Here is a 20,525-nt window from a genome sequence, read left to right as displayed (position 1 = left end):
CTTGTCAAGGGCGGCCAGCAATTTAAAACTTAACTCTGGAATAATTGGACCACAGCCACAAAACCCTGCAAGTTAAGCAAACACACAGCAGTAATAACTTACTGTGGCTTTGTTGCCATTGATAAGAACTTCAACTTGAACAGAAAAGCAAGTGCAGCTGCTCCTCAGTATGGCAATTATTTCGGACGAAATATGTATTGAAGTACTTTTTACATTTAATGTCAATGCGTATACGTAATGTGTAATATTGGCTATTTGCTTTGATATTTATGATTTCTTCTTGTTACAGCATAAGCGAAAAGAAAATATCTAATAACCATTTATATATTGCTAGGCCGTAATTTGAAGCAGCTACTCAATGAAGGTAAAAGCTATAAAGTTTAAATAAATTGCTTATTAAACTTAAGTGCTGTTTCTATTAAATAACAAGTAGGTATAACAAATATAAGAAGCAAATACAAACGCTGCTTTTTCTTAATCAAACGCTGCTTGTGCCGTAAGCTAAAGCGTGTTATCAATTATTCCAATTAATTCTGAATCCGCAAACTAATATAAGCTTATTAAGTTAAAAACTATTATAGCCTTGTGTATGAAGTTTGCTCTAAATTAAATGATATAAAATTCGCTATATTAAAGTGAAAGGTGTATAGGAAAAAGTCGAATCTTTCATTTGCAAGAGAAAAACTTATATATTGCACATATGTGTGCTTAAAATATGTTTCTTTAATATCATGATCGCAGCACATCTCTGGTTTATGCCAGACCAATGTGTGTGTGTGTGTTTGTGTGTGTGTGTGGCATGCTGCTTGATTGATTGTAGTAGCAACAGAAGCAACAACAACAACGACGGCATACACTTTGATTGCCTATCAAATGAGATTAGATAACATTACAAGCCCAACAGACACTCACTGCCTAATTATCGCATATCAGATTCATTCATATGTTGGTATCTATAATATAAAACGCAATTGCCATTGACATAACTGCCATGACTTTGACTTGAGCGCGAGTCAGTAGCAAAGGTAACTTCGGCTATATGTTTTAATTAAATAGCGAACTTTTGGTCAGTTTGCCAAGCTAAGGTCTGCGCAAATACTTAATTAATTTATTTAACTAACACGCTGACCAACAAGCCACCAGCTCGACCACAACAAATCCAATCAAAACTTGGGAAATCTTGTTGCCATGCCAAGCACACACACACACACACACCCAGACTCAAGTATTTAAGAAAAGCAAATAATAAGACGGTAAATTATATTGTGTGCTCAAATGTCAGAGTGCTATAGCGTATGCTGTTTATTTAGTGTAAGGCTCCAGCCACTTCCACTCCTCCCAGACGACGCACTCCTGCTGAGGCTCCATGAAGGCATAGTTGTCCGGGCACTGAATGTAGTCGGCCTTCTCCTGACCCTCGGGGCACACCCAGTAGTGTGTGGGATCGGAAATGTCGCGGAACTTGCGAGCATGATCCTCCACAATGGCGCAGTTGGGCTCCGCATAGATATCCTGACCGTTATAGGCGCTGGCAAAGGTCACAAACAGACCCAGGAGCAGGCAGACGAACAGCGTAGCTGCAAAAGAATTTCAGTTGTAAATCAATGGTAAGAATCAGTTGAGTTAACTCAACGCACCTTGATGCATTTTGTCAAGTAACCAAATGGAAATGTTGCAGTTGTTTGGCCATTGCAGCATATTTATAGTTTTGAAGCTGAACTCTTATCAGCAGATGTGGCAACAATAACATATTTGTCTCTCGCCCAAATCGAAGGCTGCACAAGCAAAAGCACTTTGTGCAAATTGCCAGCAGTTGCTATATTTAGTGCTCTCAGGCAAGATATGCGTAGATACATAGATATTGAAAGATGAGATACTTTTGCCCACAGCACCTGCCAGCAACACAGTTGGCTTCATAATTGGATTTGCTCAAAGCGTTAAGCTTAATCTATAATAAGCTATTATGGTTTGCCTGTTGTCCTGCTCAGCCGTTTGTTTTCTATTTATGCTTTGAATGAAATCAGTCGAGCATTTAACGCAACCCAAACCATTTCCTTGCCAGTTTATTATCTCAGACTTAAGCAAAAATTTGCAGCAGCATCATTAGCCATGCTAAGCTGTGCAAGCTTAGCGTACAAAAAGTATAATAGATTCTTAGTATTGTTTTTCATTTCATTGCTGACTGCAATAATACTTAACTATTTATGTTTGTAATTGAGGCAGCTTAAGAGCTGCAAAATAAACTAAATCAAGTGCAGCAATTCATTTATTAAAGTCAATTACACAACAATATTATGTTTTGTAACAAATACTTGACTTATATGCGCAGAGTAGCTGAAGGTCAAACATTGAATTATGCATAATTTAAAATGTTTGATTGATGAACAAATTGTTTGCCTGCTGTGCGTTGATTGCTCTGCACTTTCTCTATTTTTAACAATCTTATCGCACTCTCGTACAAGCCGTAATTACTTGAGTAAAAACACTCCCAGCCAGCCACCTTTGACTGTTTATCAAATGTCATATCGTATGTCATGTCCCTCTGATAATAATCAACGGATGCGTGTGCGAACTTTGATTTGCTTTTCTTGTTGCCATCGCTGGAACTATAAAAGTGTCGTGTGGCCGCAACAGAAAACATACTTCGTACACAACTTTCACAGCTAACAATGAAAGCCAGTGGGTATTGGTTAACACACAGCTTTGAAGCATAAGCATTTATATTCCTCTTTGATTTGATTGCAGTCTTTGCTCTCTGCGCCATTTTGGCCGCTATCGTTGTGGCTGTCAACGCCGATGCGGGTCGCTCGGCCTGCCAGGATGAGATCGAAGTGGGACAGACCTATCCCCATCATTTCGACCCTGCCAAGTACTGGCTGTGCGAGGAGCTGAATAAGCCCGCCACCGAAGTCGACTGCCCCACTGGCCTGGCCTACATGCATATTCTGAAGGAGTGCATCCCCTGGGCTAGCTATGTCTGGAAGAAGCTCGAGAACCCACCCACACTTGCTTAAGCTCAAAACTCAATAAACAAACTGATAATTGCACCCAAACAAATGTATTAATGAATTTGCGTATACGCCATGCGCATAAAGTATACGCACTGTGTACTGTTTTATTGATATCGCCACTGAACTTGCCATATTTAGTTGAGTGAAAACAATCCATTGAGCAATACATTTAAATTGCAATTGGCAGCAGCTGTTGAAATTAAATTTTCTGTCACTTGGCAAAGACAAACTGAAACCAAATGAGCAAACTGCGCCACTAGCATCATCATCATCAACAGCAACAGTTTTGCCAAGTCATAAGCATCTGTTCTTGTTGTTTTAGCTGCCAACAATATATCAAGTATATATGCAAAGTCAGAGCCTGAGGCGCTTTACTATATTCAATTGTGCGCATAAAAGAAAAGTTTCACTTCATGGTGCTTGAGGCTTTTGGCACTGGCTTTAGCCCAATGTCTCCGCTATGAGTTGTTGTTTTCTCTTTCTACTTTGTGCTGACCCGTAGTGGCTTATGCGGCGCTACAGCTAAATTTATGTAAATTCGTTGCTCGCATGGAGAGGCCACATCCACTTGCCAAGTTGAGCTGAACCTAGTTGAGCTGCCTGTGCTTAAGATTGATGCACAAAATTGTATCTAATTAGTTTAGAAAATAGAATTTTTTTTAAACATAAATAAATAAAACGTAGTTACTATTTTAAGCTAAAGCAAGCCCTCAATCAATATTTATTAGCTCTCCTCCATTTTGCTTGTCCATCCAACACCCGTCGTACGTCCAAAGCACCAACTTTCTCATTTAGCGCTGAGCCATCGAGCGCTCTCGCTAGCAAACACTTGGGCCTAGCATAGGCATTGGCTGTCGCTCGCGATCTCTGAAGATATTGCGCTCTCAGCTTCTACTCTCGCACTGGGATCAATGTGAGTGAGAACCGCAGGTAAGGCGGCAAGCGAAGCCACTTGCAGGTCAGTAGGGTATGGACTGTTGGCGATTTAACAAGCAGTGAACGAACTGCTAGCGTAATAACAATAAATTATATCAATATATTTACTTACAAGCATCCTCGAAGCCAGTTTGAACAACTCTTTAACATATGTTTAGACTGTAAATCTTTTATTTGTATAGTGTAATTACTATTTTAAGCAAGCGCGTTATGTATTCAATTTGATTACAGAATTACCGCCAGCATTTGAACGCTTTGGATATATGTGAGATGTAGCTCTTAGTCAAGCAGCTAAGTCGCTACTTACCTGTTATAATTATTCGCTTACCTGTAATACTTACTTATTATTTTAAATTGTCTTTATCTCAATGCTGTAGCTTTCCAGTTTGACACTGAATTTGATTGTTAGAAATGTTGGCGCATTTGGCCATTTGTTATAATAAAATAAGCAGACAGCAGCAATTGCAGTTCAACAAAGAAACCATTTTAATATATATATGTCGTATTTATTCAATACTCCGTTTTCTTTTTTTTTTTTTTTTTGTTGCTATCTTTTTGTCGCTATGTTTTAAACATTGATGTGTATGCTTTGGTATAATTTAATCATATATTGTATATCGTAATCTTTGCTCTTCTCTGCTATCATAATTATAAAGTTTCCACTTTAATATATGTACGTCAATTGATAAGTATGTTACGTTTAATCAACAACAATAGGTGAAAGTAAAATGCCGTAAAGCAACAAGTTTGACATAAATGTATAAATTTCAGAATAATGATTTTTAACTCGTAGTTAGTTGATGCGCTGTCGCTGAGGCGAGCTCAGCGCAGCTTTTAATACATAAAATAGTTGGTGGTACTGTAGTTAGTAACAATTAAATTAAGTCTCTTATGTACAGAGTTTAGTGTGAGTGTTGCTGTTGCTAAATTGTAATAACAATTGTTGAAAATTTCAATATTCTTAATTAATTAGCAAAAGTACGTACACATAGAGCTGTAAAATAATAAATAATTAACAGTTAACAACAGTAACAACAGCAAGAACTTAAATAGTTTACTTATGTATGTATATGTGTGTGTGTGTATGTATATAAATATATATTTGATAATGATCTTTGAGTATTCCGCCTTAAAAACTTTGCAGCCCAGTACAACAAAAAGCAGTCAACATTTATGTTTAAAGTAGTTTGACCCACTCGCATTTAGTTAATGCATTAGTTTAACGAGCAAGTGCTGCATTCACTGAATAAACATTTATATATATATACTATATGTTGAATTATAAATTGGAACAAACTTGACACAAAATCAATAAACGAGTAACTTTTAATGTAAAAACATTTGAAACATTTAAACTTTGACAATGCAAAAGTGAATTTTGTTTTTAGGCAGGTTTCTGTTTAGTTAAGGTTTAGAATTAGGCAACGCGTGTTTTTCTCAATCGATCCCACGCAATCAATCATATTGGGGCTTCAGTTGGGTATATAACATTCAAAATTTAGTGTATCTCTCTATATATGTATATTTATATAAATATCAGCATCAGAGCAGTGCTGCTTTAAAATCTCATTTAATTGTTAAGCAAACAATCTATAATTCATTAAACGAGATTTTGCAAGCAGCACTCTATGCTGCTTATGTATTAGGTACATAACATTTATATTTTGTTAGTTTTTAAGTTATAGTTTTCATTTTGGTTATTTTTGCTCTTTAAGAGCCAGCTAAAATTCATTGCCTATATATAATATTTTATTTACTTAGACAGCTATGTATATATATATATTTGTCGTATGGCTAATCCAGTATATATGCGTGTATGTATGTGTGTGTGTATATAGAAGAATATCTCTCAGTTGCATAAATGATATGTATTCGTTATTTTTTCGTACGTTTCGATCAGCTTTGATTCTTCTTTACTTTTCGTATCTTATCTTTTAGTTGGTTTTGTGGTTTTTGGAAGGACACATGACTTACATTATATGCACCTATGTAAATAAATAGGACTGTCGATTAAACTTTTGCCAATTACATGTGCAACTTTAACAAAATACTTTTTAACATCTATAGATTAACACGTAGTATATGCAAATTCTGGTTTAAGATCGAAAATGCAATTGATATGTTTACGTTTACGTTCAGTTTTTGACATTGATATGTTTAACGATTTTTCCATTATATATACTTGACTTGCTATAAATATGCAAACAAAACAAATAATTTCATATTAGTTGTACTTAAGCAAACTGAATAACAAAGTAAAACTGATTATTGGCAACTTAATTATAAACTTTACTCGCACTTTTTATATACCTGAGCACTTGTGTGTTTAACGTACGCTGAAAATATTTGTTTGTCTATTTGTATGTGTGAGGTCCTTGAAACTTCTAATAAGCCCTGCTGAAAACTTTTTTAGCATACGCAATTTCTAAAAGTCCTGAAACTTTGTCGTTGAAACTCTGGCTCAGAAGGCCGTGTTATCCTGCACCGGAGTGGGCATGGTGGGCATGGCTTGACTTTGGCCGCCACCGCCACCTGCGCCCGCCTTCTCCAGCATTTTCTGCACCTGTGCGTGGGCTGTCTGCTGATTGATGCGTAGAGCTTCGGCTACAGGTTCATCATCGTCGGGCTCCAGTGCGGGATTAATGCGTCCATTGCTTTCATCTTTGCCTGCCATAGTTGCAGCGCCATAGCAACGCGCTAAAGGACCCGCCATAACAGAGAGCTGTTCCCCAGACTCAGATGGATCGCCCACACGCTGCACATCCTCTGGTATGTTGACCACACAGCGGAAATAGTCATAACTCGGCGGCAGTTTGCCGGACTCGAACATCATTCTGCAAAAGCGAAAGGATTAAGTTGTCTATCAGCTTCAATTGAGTTCAGTTGCTTACTTGGTCCACCAGGAGACAAACACCAGCGTGACAAGGCTCATCAACATGGCCATTGTGCGAAACGGAAACAGCTGCGTTTTGGTCTCCTCATCATAGCCCGGAAACTCTATCAAAGCAGGCAGTCCTAGCATAGCTTCTCCACCTGAGAGACGTATGAGCAACGCCACCAAGTAGGCCGCCAGACTGCCGTAGGTATTGCAGTGCTTCTTGAAGTGCACCACCATCAGCAGCTGCGGGAAGAGTATGACGTAGACCAGGTCGGAGCACATGGACCTGCGTAAGCAAAAACACTTATGTAGATGAGCTGTCAATTAGCTTGCCAGCTTATGCATAAGACATACCACAAGCCGTAGATCGAGGGTATGGTGAGGGCCATAATGGTGGCCAGTATGCCGACGACTATAATGGCCACGCGCATCACCCAAATGATTTCCATTTCGGAAGCCTTCTGACGGAAAATCAATTTGTAGACATTGCGTGCAAACATGGAGGCGGCGGACAGCACCGAAGAATCAGCAGAGGACATGACAGCAGCCGAGACAGCGCCCAAGCCAAAGAACGAAACAAAGTCGGGCGTCAAATACTGCAGCACCATGGGCAATATCATGCTGGTCTCATCAATGGTCAGCGGATAGGGACCCTTGTAGTCGGTTTCATTCCATGCTGTGTTGAGTAACTTAATTAGTTAGAGTGTGATGGAGACGTTATGTCTACTTACGCGTTGCCTTGGCTATGGCGCCAATCAGAACTGGCGGTATAGCCATCAGTATGCAGCCAGCGGCAGCCACATAGGACAACAGCTGTGCCCGCCCAGCGGTTTTGCTGGAGAGCACGCGCTGGAAGTAAACCTGCCAGGGTATGCCGCCAAAGATAAGCAGCAGGCCGTAGTCTATGTAGAACCAGCGTTGCTTCGGCTCCACATGACCAATCCAGTCCACATCCATGTCGCTCAAGCTGCGCACATGCTCGTTGCTCCAGGCAAAGGGTATGCACATCCAGAGTCCAATAAAAATGCAAAACAGCTGTATGACGTCGGTATACGCCACAGAGTAGAGACCGCCAAAGAGCGTATAGAATATGGCAATGCAGGAGGAGAGAATGACCGAAGTGCGATGATCCATGTCAATAATGACGGACAGCGTAGCGCCCAGCGCCGCTAGAATGCCCGCTGCCCAGAAGACCTCGCCGCAAAGCGCCGGCAGAAAGAGCAGACCGCCCATGCGCTCGCCAAACGAATCCTGCAGCGGATCCAACATGGTTATATAGCCCTGTTTGCGCATAGGATTCGCAAAGAAAATGCCACCTAAACAGCAATGCAAAATGATAAAACACTTGCTTAAGCCAAAGCAGCAGTTGGAGCTTACCAAACACCAAGCTGAGCGCGTAGCCGAATGGCGCCTGACACCAGACCAAACCCTGGGTGTAAATAGCTTCTGCGGTGCCATTAATATAGCCACCACCCACCCAGGTAGCCGTCATTGTAAATATGCCCACGAAGAGACCAATCGAGCGACCGGCAAGCATCACCTCCTCCTCGGAATCATTGCCCGCCTGCTTCTTGCGCCCAGCCCAGATGCCCACCACCAAGATGAGCAGATAGAAGAGCACAATGCTCACCACACCGGCCACATTAATCATCCTGCTGCAGTCAGTTAATGCTCAGCTACTGCGTTTTAATACTTTTATGTAGAGTTTCGTGCGTTCAGAGACTGCAAGCAGTAAAAAATTTAATTTATTTTACATTTGGCTTTAAGCGCAGCTAAATGGCGCGCTCATTTTTCAATTAAGTGCAAGTAGTGTGAATATAATTAACTATTAAAGTCGTGTAATGTTATACACGCATCCTTGTAACTGACCTTTGAGCAAGGATAACAGCAAGGAGCGCGAGCAGTGACTTTTTGTAATGACCTCCGTTTGCTGTTAGGAATGGCCCTGATAAAGTTAATGGCGCGCCATTAACTAAGCGCCCACTGGCAAATGCGAAGACCTGCCTGCTGTGGGCTTTAAATCAGACTAAATTGACAAGGTCAATTAGACGAGCGAACACAATAAGCGGCACTCATAAATAAATAAATGCTAAAATCGCCTAGCAGTGCCATTACTGAATGCAGACACTGTTCGCAGTTCGAGTGTGAGTCAAATACGTCACTTGGCTTCATTCACAAACAAATTGCAATTAAAGCAAACACAACTATTAGAACAGGTGTGCGAGTGTGAAGGGCACAGCTGTTGGAAGTCAAGCAGCGCACTTTACGTGAGAGAGTGAGAGACAGACAAAAGAGAGTGGGTGTGAAGGCAATAGTGTGTGTGTTTGCGCATGTCTCGATGCATTTACGGGCAATCGAACTCACCTTAACTATGCTGCTACGTTCATTTGTTTGTATATATGTGAGTGTGTGCGTGTGTGCGAATCTATATAGATGCTTGTATGTTTGTATGTTTATATGTCGCGTAGCCAAGTTCAAAGCAGGCGTTAAATTATGTCCAAGTCGGTTTAGCAAGCAAAGCGCGCGCCAATCAAATGCGCCTCAACTTATGCAACATTTTCTAAGCAATTTTATATGCGAGCGTGTTTTGTGTGTGTGTGTGTGGATCACAGAGCACCAAGTAACCGTAACCGTAATAACAAATTGAACTATAGTTTAAAAAACTAAGCGATTCAGTTTACACACTGCAGCAGTCGCCCCAACGCAGGGACGTCTTTTGAGACGGACTGTTACGCGTTTTAAAGTGTAACCCAGACATGTGCTCCGGCTATTAAGCAGTCACGTGGCGGCCGCATTAAAAGAACTTTAATAAGCTCGGCAATTGAATTAATCTATTTATTAAATTTATATAACGCTCAGCTGTAGACAGGTACACAGTTGTCCTTGATTAGTGCGTTAAGCGAACTCAACTTTCCAATACAAAAAGCTCAATTTAAAAGTTAAACGAAATTTTCAAACTACGGCGCCTTCGAATAAATAAATCTGATGCGACTAATGGATCGTGCTACGTTAAACCGCACGCCGTACTGACGTTAAGAGTGGTAAAATTATAACTGAATTGGAAGTTCTAGCTGGAGCCTTAACAGCGTCAGCGTCGTCAATACGAACAGACGACGAGTTCATTCTCTGAACGTGCGCAGGAATTTCAAAATGCTCCCCTTACAACATCCAGTGGAAGCCCGCCCACCCATTAGACGTCAGGGGTTGGAATGCTGGAATACTTACGACTGTGGTAGCAAGCCGCTGAGCGCTTATCAATTCAACAAACAGGGGAAATTTGTAGTTAATAGACATCAATTTTATTTGTAGACACCTAACGTAAAAACTATATTTATTTTTTTTTAGTAACCGAATTTCTCATTGAGATGCGTAATGCCATCGCCGCTTTGGTTAGTCGGTGGAACCCATTTAGCGTATTTTTCGCTATCCTCATGCTCAGCCAACTGGTTGATATCCATATCTACATCCTGGCGCTGCCTTTGGCGTTGTCTGGGGCGTGCGCGAGGCTTCTTAAAAGTCGTGTCATCGTCAGCGGCTACAGCTGTAGCTGTAGTTGTGGCTGTAGTTGTAGATGTAGCAGTGGTTGTAGCTGTGGATGTAGCAGTGGCTGTAGCTGTCGATGTAGCAGAGTCTACTATTGTGGTCGCCATGCTGCTAGTCGAAGCGCTGGTATCAATTTCTTCTATTAGTGTGAGGATTTCCGCTACCTCAGCCTCGGACAACACCACATTGTCTGTGTTTATAACATCCGCTGTAGCCAATGAAATGTTTGAATCTGCTTCCGTCACGACGTCTGTGGCCGTTGTTTCCTTTGAAAGCTCACTTGTTGAAGGCTCTGTAACTGTTTCCGCTGCAAGCTTTTCCCCCTCCTCCTCCTCCTCTTCAACTTCTTCGTCTTCGGAGGCGAATACAGCCGTTTGCGCTTTTGTTGTTGTGCTCGGCACCATTTTGACCACCTTAAACTTGCTAAATTGATTTCTTTTGCCAATCATAGGCAACTGCTTCTTATCTGCGCTTCTCTGTTGTGTGTTGATGCTGGCCGTCGAGCAACTAGCTTGCGGGGTAAAGGGCAGCATTGTCGGTTTGGCTATTTTAATAAGCCGCTGCAGTTTAAGCTGCTCGGCTTTAATGCGCTGCTCTTCCAGCTATGAGGAAAACATTTTATCAGCCACTGTAGTTGGTAAAAGCATTTTAATTAACTCACCCGTAGCTTTTTAATCTCAGTCTTATCCACTGACGTCACATTGTCACTGAGAGTGTCCATAAAGTTGTCAAGATCATCGTCGGCGCTTTTCTGCTTTTCTGCCTGCTCTCTCATACGCTTCTCATTTTGGTGATAGGCGCCAATTTGATGCTCCACCTGGGCCATCTCTATATTAAGCTCGGTTTCTTGTTTCAGCTGTGAAAAATTCGAGCAAAGCTTAATTTAGTTAACTCACAGTATAATAATTTCATTCTTCACTTACCAAATCCTCATAGGTGAGTGTAACATTTGTGCTTGCGCACGCTTTACGTTGCTTCTTGCGAGCCACGTCTCCTGTGCGATCCCAGAATTCATCCTCATCATCTGAGTCAGTATTTTTGACAATCTTGCGTTTCTGTGCCTCTTGATTCGCCTGACGCAACACACCATGACGATCGAGCGTGCGACAGGCTTCCAGAGCACACTGCACTACGCAGTCTTTCTTGCGTCCCTTATGTGTCACCTCCACGACAATTGGTCTGCCATTTGAGTCGTCCAATGGCAGCTCGACACGGCAGACAAAAGATCCTTGCGAGAGCTCGTCACATTTATATTCAAGATTGAGACCCTCGCGTTCGAAATAGCCACGCAGGGTGCGCTTGGGATCGTCAAAGAAGAGCTCTTCGTTATTAGTGCTGGCATACGGATTATGTGTGAGATCGGTCTCTTCATCAGCATCTTCGCCCATACCCCAACTGGCACCCTCATTTCGCTCACGTTCTTCTGCTTCCTTCTTTTTCCGCTCCTTTTCAGCAGCAGCAGCCGCTACTTTTTGTTCTTTTTGCTCACGAAGCTCTGTCACTGTTAGTTCGGACTCGGGCTCTTCATCATCGCCAGGCCCTTGCAAAATGTAAACACGTGTGCTGTTGCCAAGCTTTAGCATATGACCAACTCGTATACGTATATAAACACGCTCCGGTATGCGTTGTTTGTTAAGGAATGTGCCATGGGTGCTGCCAAGATCATAAACATACCAGCCTTCTGTTTGGTCACCTTCATCGTCCTCTTCATCGCTGCTAGAGTCTTCAGCTTTCGGCTTGTACTGCAGCACTGCGTGATAGCGGGATATTGTTGGATGGGACATGGCCACATCGTTGTCGGGTAAACGGCCAAACTTCCATGTGGCTTGCTGCTGCAGTTCCTTCACCTCATCAATTATTATGCCTGACTTGAGCACTTCAAATTTGTAAATATCGTCTGGCATGGGCGGCCTAGACCACTTTGGTATCTTGTAAGGACAGCTTGGTGCGATCGGCTGTGTATTTTTCGGAGTTGACTCATCTTGTGGCTTAGGCTCGGGAGGCTTTTCCATGTGGTGGTGGTGTAGTAGATGGTGTTTAACAGGCAGCCCTGGGACTTTAAAATCGTCCATGATTTAAATTTTATTCACAAAATTCATATGCTAGTAAACAATTGCAAATTTTCAACAGCTGATTTTACCTTACCGCGAGGATGACACCGTGTTGGTTTAGGTGAAAAAAATACTAGATGACTTTTCGCAATTATTGTATCAACCGGCCGCCACGTTTTAGTATAAAACTTTTGGAACAGTTGAAAGAGTTAGCAGCGCGGTGAGTGCGCGCTGCAGTTTGTTTAGTTATTGTTTTGTTTTGTGTTTTGAATTTTTTGTGTTTAATTGTTTATTAGTTTATGTTTTAATTTATTGCCAATAATGGCATTCTCGCAATCATTTGAGTTTGGCGACAGTACATTTATGAAGTTGGAAAACGATTTAGGGAACAAGCACAAAAACGAAAAGGATTTGGATATCATACACGAATCACCGCCAAGTGAAAAACTTAGGACACATACACAGGCAGCAGCCAGTAGGTCAAATGTATCACGCCGCCAGTCATTTCGCAGATGGAAATCCGACTCCAAAATGGGACAAAGTACAACTAATGCCAGTTGTGAAAAATATGCAGACTTTTTCAAAGACGACTTTTCCTATGAGGGTAAGCAAGCAGCTGCGGACACGGGCAAGGCGGATGTAGCTCTAATGCGTGTGTCCCAAATCCAGGCAGAACTGGATGCGGCTAGGAATATGCTGGAGGAAAACTCTGAGAATATTAATACCACGTCCATATTCGAGGCACACATATGCACGGAAGATGTGTTCAATACAGAAACAGAGGATATGGATGATAAGCGAGAATCTCCAGTTGAGCTGGCCAATCTAGATGAAAGCAGCTTCCTATGTCCAGTCAGAGATAATGTTGGCTCGCAGCAACTACAAAAGGATCTGCTGTTCAGCCACTGTGAGCTAGCTAAGCACAGTCAGCATCACAGTGAGAGCCTAAAGATGTCCAAATTGACCCAAAACCTGAGCAGCATGTCACCAAATCAGCTACGACTGTCGCCCAATAGTTGTAGCCTAAATGAAGCCACGCCGCCGCCTAATCCTGAGCCAGTGCCTACAGCAGAGCGCAAGTCTATAGCAGCTTGGGGCTTACCGCCCAGCGTGCTCAACGAGTATAAGAAAAAAGGCGTGCTAGAGATGTTTGACTGGCAGGTGGAGTGCCTCAGCAAGCCCAAGGTGCTCTTTGAACACTGCAATCTAGTCTACTCCGCACCCACATCGGCTGGCAAAACTCTTGTTAGTGAGATACTGCTGCTTAAGACTGTGCTGGAGCGCTCCAAGAAAGTGCTGCTCATACTGCCCTTCATTTCGGTGGTGCGCGAGAAGATGTTCTATCTGCAGGATCTGCTGCAGCCTGCTGGGTATCGCGTAGAGGGATTTTTTGGTGGCTATACACCGCCTGGCGGTTTTGAGAGCATCAATGTGGCCATTTGCACAATTGAGAAGGCCAACTCAATAGTGAACAAGCTGCTGGAGCATGGCAAGCTAGATGAGCTGGGTATTGTAATTGTGGACGAGGTGCATCTCATTTCGGATCCCGGTCGTGGCTATATACTGGAGTTGCTGCTGGCCAAGCTGCTCTACATGTCGCGCAAGCAGGCGCTGCAAATACAGATTGTTACCATGTCCGCCACGCTGGCTAACGTGGAACTGCTGCAGCATTGGCTCAACGCAGAGCTATACATAACCAACTACCGCCCCGTGGCGCTGCAGGAAATGATAAAGCTAGGCAGCAATATCTTTGATAATAAATTGAGTTTACTGCGCGATCTAAACAAAAGTTGTGAAGTGCCCACGCTAAGCAACGATGGTGACCAAGTGGCGCAACTTTGCATTGAAACGTTGCTGGAGGGCTGTTCGGCTGTGGTCTTTTGTCCCTCCAAGGACTGGTGCGAAAATCTAGCCGTCCAGCTAGCCACAGCGCTGCATGTGCTCCTCAAATCGGATAATCCACTAGCGAAGCGACTGCGCACTCAACTTAATCCAACAGCCATTGAGGATGTAAAGCAACAACTACGCGATATACCCACGGGTAAGTTGCTCCATTTGCTGATTACTCTACTCTACTATATTCTGTATTCACACAGGTTTGGAAGCAGTCCTGGGAAAGGCCATAACTTATGGCTGCGCCTTTCATCATGCTGGTCTCACCACCGAGGAGCGCGATATTGTGGAAGCCAGCTTCAAGGCGGGCGCACTGAAGTTGCTCGTAGCCACCAGCACGCTTAGCTCCGGCGTTAATTTGCCCGCCCGGCGTGTCATCATACGCTCGCCTCTATTTGGCGGCAAGCAAATGAATTCACTGACTTATCGACAGATGATCGGACGCGCTGGCCGTACTGGCAAAGATACGCTTGGTGAATCCATACTCATTTGCACGGAAAGCAATGCGCGCATAGGTCAGGACTTGATCACGGCGCAGCTGCAGCCAATTAGCTCCTGCCTGGAGCAGGATGGCAGCGTAAGCAGCAATTTTAAGATTTGTAAGCCTGTTATATGTTTTTTGTTATTTTGCAGATGCATCTTAAGCGCGCGCTGCTGGAGGTTATTTCCTCTGGAGTCGTTAGCAGTAGACAGGACATAGACAACTTTGTCAACTGCACCTTGCTCAGTGCACAAAAGTCTCGGCAGGCACAGGCAGATACACAGGCGGAGCAGGAAGATCACTATCTAAGCGATGCTTTGGATTTTTTGGTGGAATACGAATTCGTGCGGCTGCAAACGGATGAGGAAACAGCTAGGGAGCATTATGTAGCCACTCGCTTGGGCACTGCCTGTTTGGCCTCCTCCATGCCGCCTACCGATGGCTTAATCCTGTTTGCCGAGCTGCAAAAAGCACGTCGCTGCTTTGTGCTAGAGTCGGAGCTGCATGCAGTCTATCTGGTTACACCTTACTCCGTGTGCTATCAACTGCAACAGCTAGACTGGCTTCTGTATCTGGACATGTGGGAGAAACTTAATCCTGCTATGAAAAAGGTGGGAGAGCTGGTGGGCGTCAAAGAGGCGTTTCTAGTGCGCGCCATGCGCGGACAAACCAAACTGGACTACAAGCTCATGCAGATTCACAAGCGGTAAGTAAACTCAGAGTAAAGAATGCATTTTATTGCTACTTTTTTAATCAACAGCTTCTATACGGCACTGGCGCTGCAAGAGCTGGTCAACGAGACGCCCATCAATGTGGTGTCGCACAAGTTCAAGTGCCCGCGCGGCATGTTGCAGAGTCTGCAGCAGATGGCCTCCACTTTTGCTGGCATTGTGAGTGCCTTTTGCCAGTCGCTGCAATGGTCCACGCTGGCTCTCATAGTCTCGCAGTTCAAGGAGCGCCTCTACTTTGGCATACAGCGCGAGCTCATCGATCTTATGCGTCTGCCCGACTTGAGCCACAAACGCGCGCGTGTCTTGTATGATGCTGGCATTACCAGCTTGGTGGAGCTTGCAGGCACCAATGCGCTGACACTTGAACAGTTGCTGCACAACTCCTTGAGCTTCGATTCAGCCAAGCAGCATGAGCACGAGAACGCACTGGAGGCTGCCGAACGCAACTCGGCTAGGAATTTCTTTATCACGGGCAAAGCGGGCATGACAGCAGCTGAAGCGGCAAAGCTACTCATTGCCGAAGCGCGTCAATTTGTGCAACATGAGATTGGTGTGGAAAACATCAAATGGACGCAAGTGGAAGACACGGCTGTAAAGGTGCTCCACATGTCCATTGAAGAGGAGCAGCCTCAGGCGCCAACCCAGGCAGTAAAGAAACGCCAGATTTCTAAAGACGCAGAGGAGACGCCAAGTAAAGTGCGCAGGATTGAGTCGAATCCAAAAGAACTTCAGAATATTCTGGCTAAAGTTAATACAGAAGCAAAGCGAAATGTAGAAATTCAGACTCCAAGAAATGGATTGAAGCCAAAGGAGCTTCCCTCTAATCTGGTTAATGTTAATACAGTAGCCAGCCACATAAAAGAAATTCAGACAACTGACAGCACGAAGCCCTTGGAGGTACAGCAGACTAACGTAGCTAAAGCTAATATGGCAACTGCTCCGTTAAAAGAAATTGTAGCCAAAGCTAAGGACAAAACAATTTGTAAAACTTTAGAGCCAACAGCAGCTAAGATCATAAGCACTCCCGCAATCGCTGCTCTGGAAGAGAAGCCCAGCACTAGCGCCTGCAGCCGCAAGGAGCTGCTGGACAAACAAATTGCAGAGCGTCGACACATTGCACTCATGAAAATTAACAGCAGACGTGCTAAATTGGAGAATGCACGGCAAGGATTGCCGACTGAGGCGCCTGCGCAGAGTTTGCCTGGCTCGACACCGCCACCAAAAACGAATACGAAAGAAAACGTGCCACCAAACAAAACGCCCATTGTGACACCTACGACGGCTAAAAGTAAAACGCCAACTGCAGCTGCAACAAAGTCACTGCCACGACGTAGTCCACGCAATCACAAAAGCTCCACGCCAGCATTAGCAGAGATAGCTGCAGCAAAGGAGCAAGATTTGTTTGACAATGATGAGTCCTTTATGTTAAACACAGGACTAACTGCAGCCTTAACCGCTGCTGAGGCCAAAGCGCAGCAAGCTTCCATTCCCGATGAAATTCCCAGCTCACAGCCACAGGAATCGCACCATTCACCGCATGCTTCACGCTTGCTGCTGCGCTCTCAACGCATGCAGAGTCCCAAAACTAAGCCCGATGAAATACCCAGTTCACAGCCACTGGAATCCCACCAGACGCCTCACGCTTCTCGCCTGCTGCTGCGCTCACAACGCATGCAGAGTCCCAAAACAAAGCCCAAGACAGAACCAGCGCCTGCGCCTAAAACTGAGCCAATATCCGACTCCGCGTCCGCTGGCAGCTCCATGGAACTCTCAAATATGTCGCTGGAAAACTCGTTAATCAAGCATCCACATTTGCTGAATGCCTCGCACATACTTAGCTGCTCCAAGTTGGATGAGCCGGCCTCCAGTTTTGCCAGCCTTGATATCATTGACCTTTGTGGTAATCAGCAGCTGTTTCAAATGGCATCTGCGGAGCTCCAAAAGTCCACACGCTGTGGCTTAAGCATAGCAGTGCAGGCTCAGGCAGGCAAACGCAAGCCGCTCATTGGCGCCAATTTGCTTATTAACCAAGTGGCGGCTGAGGAGCAGCGCAAAGCAGCAGCGGATATGCAGCCCGCGCTCTTTCAGCTGGACGACAGCTGCTTTATGGCGGGCGTATCCTTCTGCCTGGCCGACAATGTAGTCTACTATTTGAATTTGCAGCAGGAGGACAATGATGCACAGCTCAGCAGCAAGCAAAAGCTGGAACTTATAGCCAAATTGCTAAGTCGCAACGAGCTGACGCTGATCATGCACGATGGCAAGGAGCAGCTTAAAACGTTGCGACGCATTTTGCCGCAACTCAGCTTCATAGACTGTAAATTGGAGGATCCCAAGGCAGCCAATTGGCTGCTCCAACCAGACAAGACACTCAGTTTTCATAACATGGTAAGCATTCGAACTTACAAGCCAACTTTAATCTTAAGCTTCTCTTTAACTTACAGTGTCAGCAGTTTGCGCCGGAGTGCACGGCGCTCTTGGGGTTATGCGGTAGTGGGCGTGGCTATAGCAGCTATGGCATGGATGCTAGCAGTGCCATCTTGCCCAAGGTGCGGGCGTCTATTGAAGCCTGCGTGAGCCTGCATATACTCCATGGGCAACTGGAGAATCTGGAGCGCATTGGCAGCGCTGAGTTGCTCAAGTTCTTTCGAGGTAAGCCAGTTAACAGATACAGTCGTCTACTCTTACTAACTTTAACCTTTGCAGAAGTGGAAATGCCCATACATCTGTCACTGTGCCATATGGAATGCCTTGGATTTCCAGTCAAGGAACATCGCTTGTTGCGCTTGTATCAGCAAATGTTGGCCATGACGAAGAAACTTGAGTCCAAGATCTATGAGTTGCATGGCTCACGCTTTAATTTAGGCTCCACACAAGCAGTGGGCAAGGTGCTTGGACTACATCGTAAACCAAGTGGTCGCGTCAACACCTCGCGGCAAATACTTGAGAAGCTGGACTCGCCCATGTCGCAACTGATACTCAACCATCGCAAGTTGAGCACATTGCTTGCCAAGTGTGTGCAGCCACTGCTCAAGTGCTGCCAGACGAATCGTGTGCATGGCCAAAGCATTAGTTACACAGCTACAGGTCGCATCTCCATGGCAGAGCCAAACTTGCAGAATATAGCCAAAGACTTTGAAGTGCAAGTGGGCAGTGAAAAGATTAACATATCTTGTCGCAGTTCATTTGCGCCCATGCAGGAGCAACGCTGCCTTCTATCGGCGGACTTTTGTCAGCTGGAGATGCGTATATTGGCGCATTTGTCCATGGATAAAGCGCTGTTGGCCGTAATGAACTCCTCACAGGATTTGTTTACGGCCATTGCTGCGCATTGGCATAAGATTAAAGAGTCCGAGGTGACAGAGCCTGTGCGCAATGGCACCAAACAGATCTGCTATGGCATTGTCTATGGCATGGGCATGCGCAGTCTGGCCGAGGCGCTCAAATGCACAGAACAGGAAGCGAAGATGCTGTCCGAGCAGTTTCATGCAACATATCCAGGCATTCGGTATGCTATTCCAATTTATTTTTATCCCTAATTAATAGCTTTTTAATTGCAGAGCTTATGCTGAAAAGGTGGTGAAGTTTGCACGCAACAATGGCTATGTAGAGACCATTACTAGTCGACGACGCTATCTGGATCACATAAATAGTGGCGAGCTGCAGCTAAAAAGTATATTTAACCTAAAGCTTTATTAAGTGAACCACATTAACCACAAGCATTTTACAGATCAAGCTGAGCGACAAGCAATTAACTCAACAGTTCAAGGCTCTGCCGCAGATATTGCCAAAACCGCAATCCTACGCATGGAGAAGAATATAAAGCGCTATAGAGAGAAAATTGGATTGGAGGAGCAGGCAGTTAATCTGGTGTTGCATCTGCACGACGAGCTCATCTTTGAGGTGCCCGCTGATAAGGCAAGGAAAATAGCAAAAGTTCTGCGTGTTACCATGGAGAACTGCATCAAATTAAATGTGCCTTTGAGAGTGAAGCTGAAAATCGGACGCAGCTGGGGTGAAATGCAAGAAATTTAGACATAAGTTATAATTTTACATCATTCTTTTATTAGGTTTCAAATTGTACACAAAGTTTTTCTTAGATTTTTTATACACTATATAGTAATTTATAAACCCTCTTTTTGTGCCCATTCAGTCCAGGAGCCGGCATAAGCTTTGGCACTGTTAATTAGCAATATTTTAATAAATATACATTTTTATGTACTAGTATGCAGCACTTACTTGGCGAAGCCTAGCGTCTTGGCGAGATTAGCTGCGCGCGCCGCACGTCCGCCAGCTTTGCAAGAGAAGACCACCACTGCATCAGTAGCGGGCTTAGCGCGTCCAAAGGACTTTGCAAAGTCGGCATCTGGCAAATTGAAGGCTGCTTCCAAATCAGCCACTGCCAAAAGAAAATGTAGGTAACACGTATGTTTAGTAATAATCTTACTTAATCCAGGGTGCCTTAGTCACTCACGAGGAATGTTAATACTGGCTGGCAGTACTCCAGTCTCTTCCAGCTCCGACTTGTTGCGCACATCGACTAGATATTTGTCGGGCTGGTTGGGCATATCCTTAACTTCTTCGTAGCTAGCCATTGTTTTATAATATAACAAATATGTTTATTTAAAATGAGCAACTAATTGTGACTGGCAAGTTATGTTTTATGCTTTAAATTATCAGCAAGCAAACTTATACTTAGCGATGCGCGCGTGACTCACGACTTAGCGTCAAAGCCTTTTGCATATTAATTAAGATTATTCCAAATGTATATATTTCTTCATTCCATCTTGTTAACAAAAGTGTTTTTCTTCCATAAGTGAATGCATTTAAATGAATTACAGTTTATATTTTGTCGAATTAATTTTTTTATATTCTTGTGGATGACAGTGTGCTTAACACAGCCAGCACAACAGAGCAGAAGCTTTCCAAGCCTTGGCGCCTACTTTCAAAATATCAAACATACAGCTTACAGTTTTAAAATAAGTTTATTTTTCATTTTAT

At 43.8% G+C, this 20,525-nt stretch overlaps 6 protein-coding genes across 6 annotated transcripts; 2 read left to right on the top strand and 4 right to left on the bottom strand.

The window, feature by feature from the left end:
• Positions 1 to 1,258: 1,258 nt before the first annotated feature.
• Positions 1,259 to 1,665, bottom strand: LOC108602614. The gene is made up of 2 exons (XM_017990752.1): positions 1,638 to 1,665; positions 1,259 to 1,577 (listed from the first exon to the last, which is right to left on the bottom strand). The coding sequence occupies exons 1-2, from the start codon at positions 1,645 to 1,647 to the stop codon at positions 1,303 to 1,305; spliced, it is 285 nt and encodes a 94-aa protein (XP_017846241.1). The 5' UTR covers positions 1,648 to 1,665; the 3' UTR covers positions 1,259 to 1,302.
• A 927-nt stretch (positions 1,666 to 2,592) lies between these two features.
• On the top strand, positions 2,593 to 3,047 carry LOC108602671. The gene is made up of 2 exons (XM_017990816.1): positions 2,593 to 2,679; positions 2,746 to 3,047. The coding sequence occupies exons 1-2, from the start codon at positions 2,670 to 2,672 to the stop codon at positions 3,012 to 3,014; spliced, it is 279 nt and encodes a 92-aa protein (XP_017846305.1). The 5' UTR covers positions 2,593 to 2,669; the 3' UTR covers positions 3,015 to 3,047.
• Positions 3,048 to 5,009: 1,962 nt separating this feature from the next.
• On the bottom strand, positions 5,010 to 9,841 carry LOC108604679 (high-affinity choline transporter 1). Its single transcript, XM_017994235.1, has 6 exons — positions 9,190 to 9,841; positions 8,203 to 8,547; positions 7,557 to 8,141; positions 7,180 to 7,501; positions 6,839 to 7,111; positions 5,010 to 6,781 (listed from the first exon to the last, which is right to left on the bottom strand). Exons 2-6 carry the CDS (start codon positions 8,474 to 8,476, stop codon positions 6,409 to 6,411), a joined length of 1,827 nt encoding a protein of 608 aa, XP_017849724.1. The 5' UTR covers positions 8,477 to 8,547; positions 9,190 to 9,841; the 3' UTR covers positions 5,010 to 6,408.
• Positions 9,842 to 10,112: 271 nt separating this feature from the next.
• Positions 10,113 to 12,546, bottom strand: LOC108603799 (kanadaptin). Its single transcript, XM_017992897.1, has 3 exons — positions 11,292 to 12,546; positions 11,030 to 11,224; positions 10,113 to 10,970 (listed from the first exon to the last, which is right to left on the bottom strand). The coding sequence occupies exons 1-3, from the start codon at positions 12,438 to 12,440 to the stop codon at positions 10,167 to 10,169; spliced, it is 2,148 nt and encodes a 715-aa protein (XP_017848386.1). The 5' UTR covers positions 12,441 to 12,546; the 3' UTR covers positions 10,113 to 10,166.
• Positions 12,547 to 12,721: 175 nt separating this feature from the next.
• LOC108603798 (DNA polymerase theta) lies at positions 12,722 to 19,632 on the top strand. The gene is made up of 8 exons (XM_017992895.1): positions 12,722 to 14,460; positions 14,516 to 14,889; positions 14,946 to 15,499; positions 15,554 to 17,912; positions 17,969 to 18,176; positions 18,231 to 19,032; positions 19,085 to 19,197; positions 19,255 to 19,632. Exons 1-8 carry the CDS (start codon positions 12,741 to 12,743, stop codon positions 19,557 to 19,559), a joined length of 6,435 nt encoding a protein of 2,144 aa, XP_017848384.1. The 5' UTR covers positions 12,722 to 12,740; the 3' UTR covers positions 19,560 to 19,632.
• LOC108603800 (rhodanese domain-containing protein CG4456) lies at positions 19,575 to 20,219 on the bottom strand. The gene is made up of 3 exons (XM_017992898.1): positions 19,999 to 20,219; positions 19,764 to 19,923; positions 19,575 to 19,703 (listed from the first exon to the last, which is right to left on the bottom strand). Exons 1-3 carry the CDS (start codon positions 20,117 to 20,119, stop codon positions 19,649 to 19,651), a joined length of 336 nt encoding a protein of 111 aa, XP_017848387.1. The 5' UTR covers positions 20,120 to 20,219; the 3' UTR covers positions 19,575 to 19,648.
• Between the last annotated feature and the right edge of the window lie 306 nt (positions 20,220 to 20,525).

Source organism: Drosophila busckii, chromosome 3R (genome assembly GCF_011750605.1).
Source record: "Drosophila busckii strain San Diego stock center, stock number 13000-0081.31 chromosome 3R, ASM1175060v1, whole genome shotgun sequence".
In the NCBI taxonomy this organism is placed as follows: Eukaryota; Metazoa; Arthropoda; class Insecta; order Diptera; family Drosophilidae; genus Drosophila; species Drosophila busckii.
The sequence above is the reverse complement of the archived record's forward strand: the minus strand, read 5'-3'. Positions and strand labels throughout refer to the sequence as shown.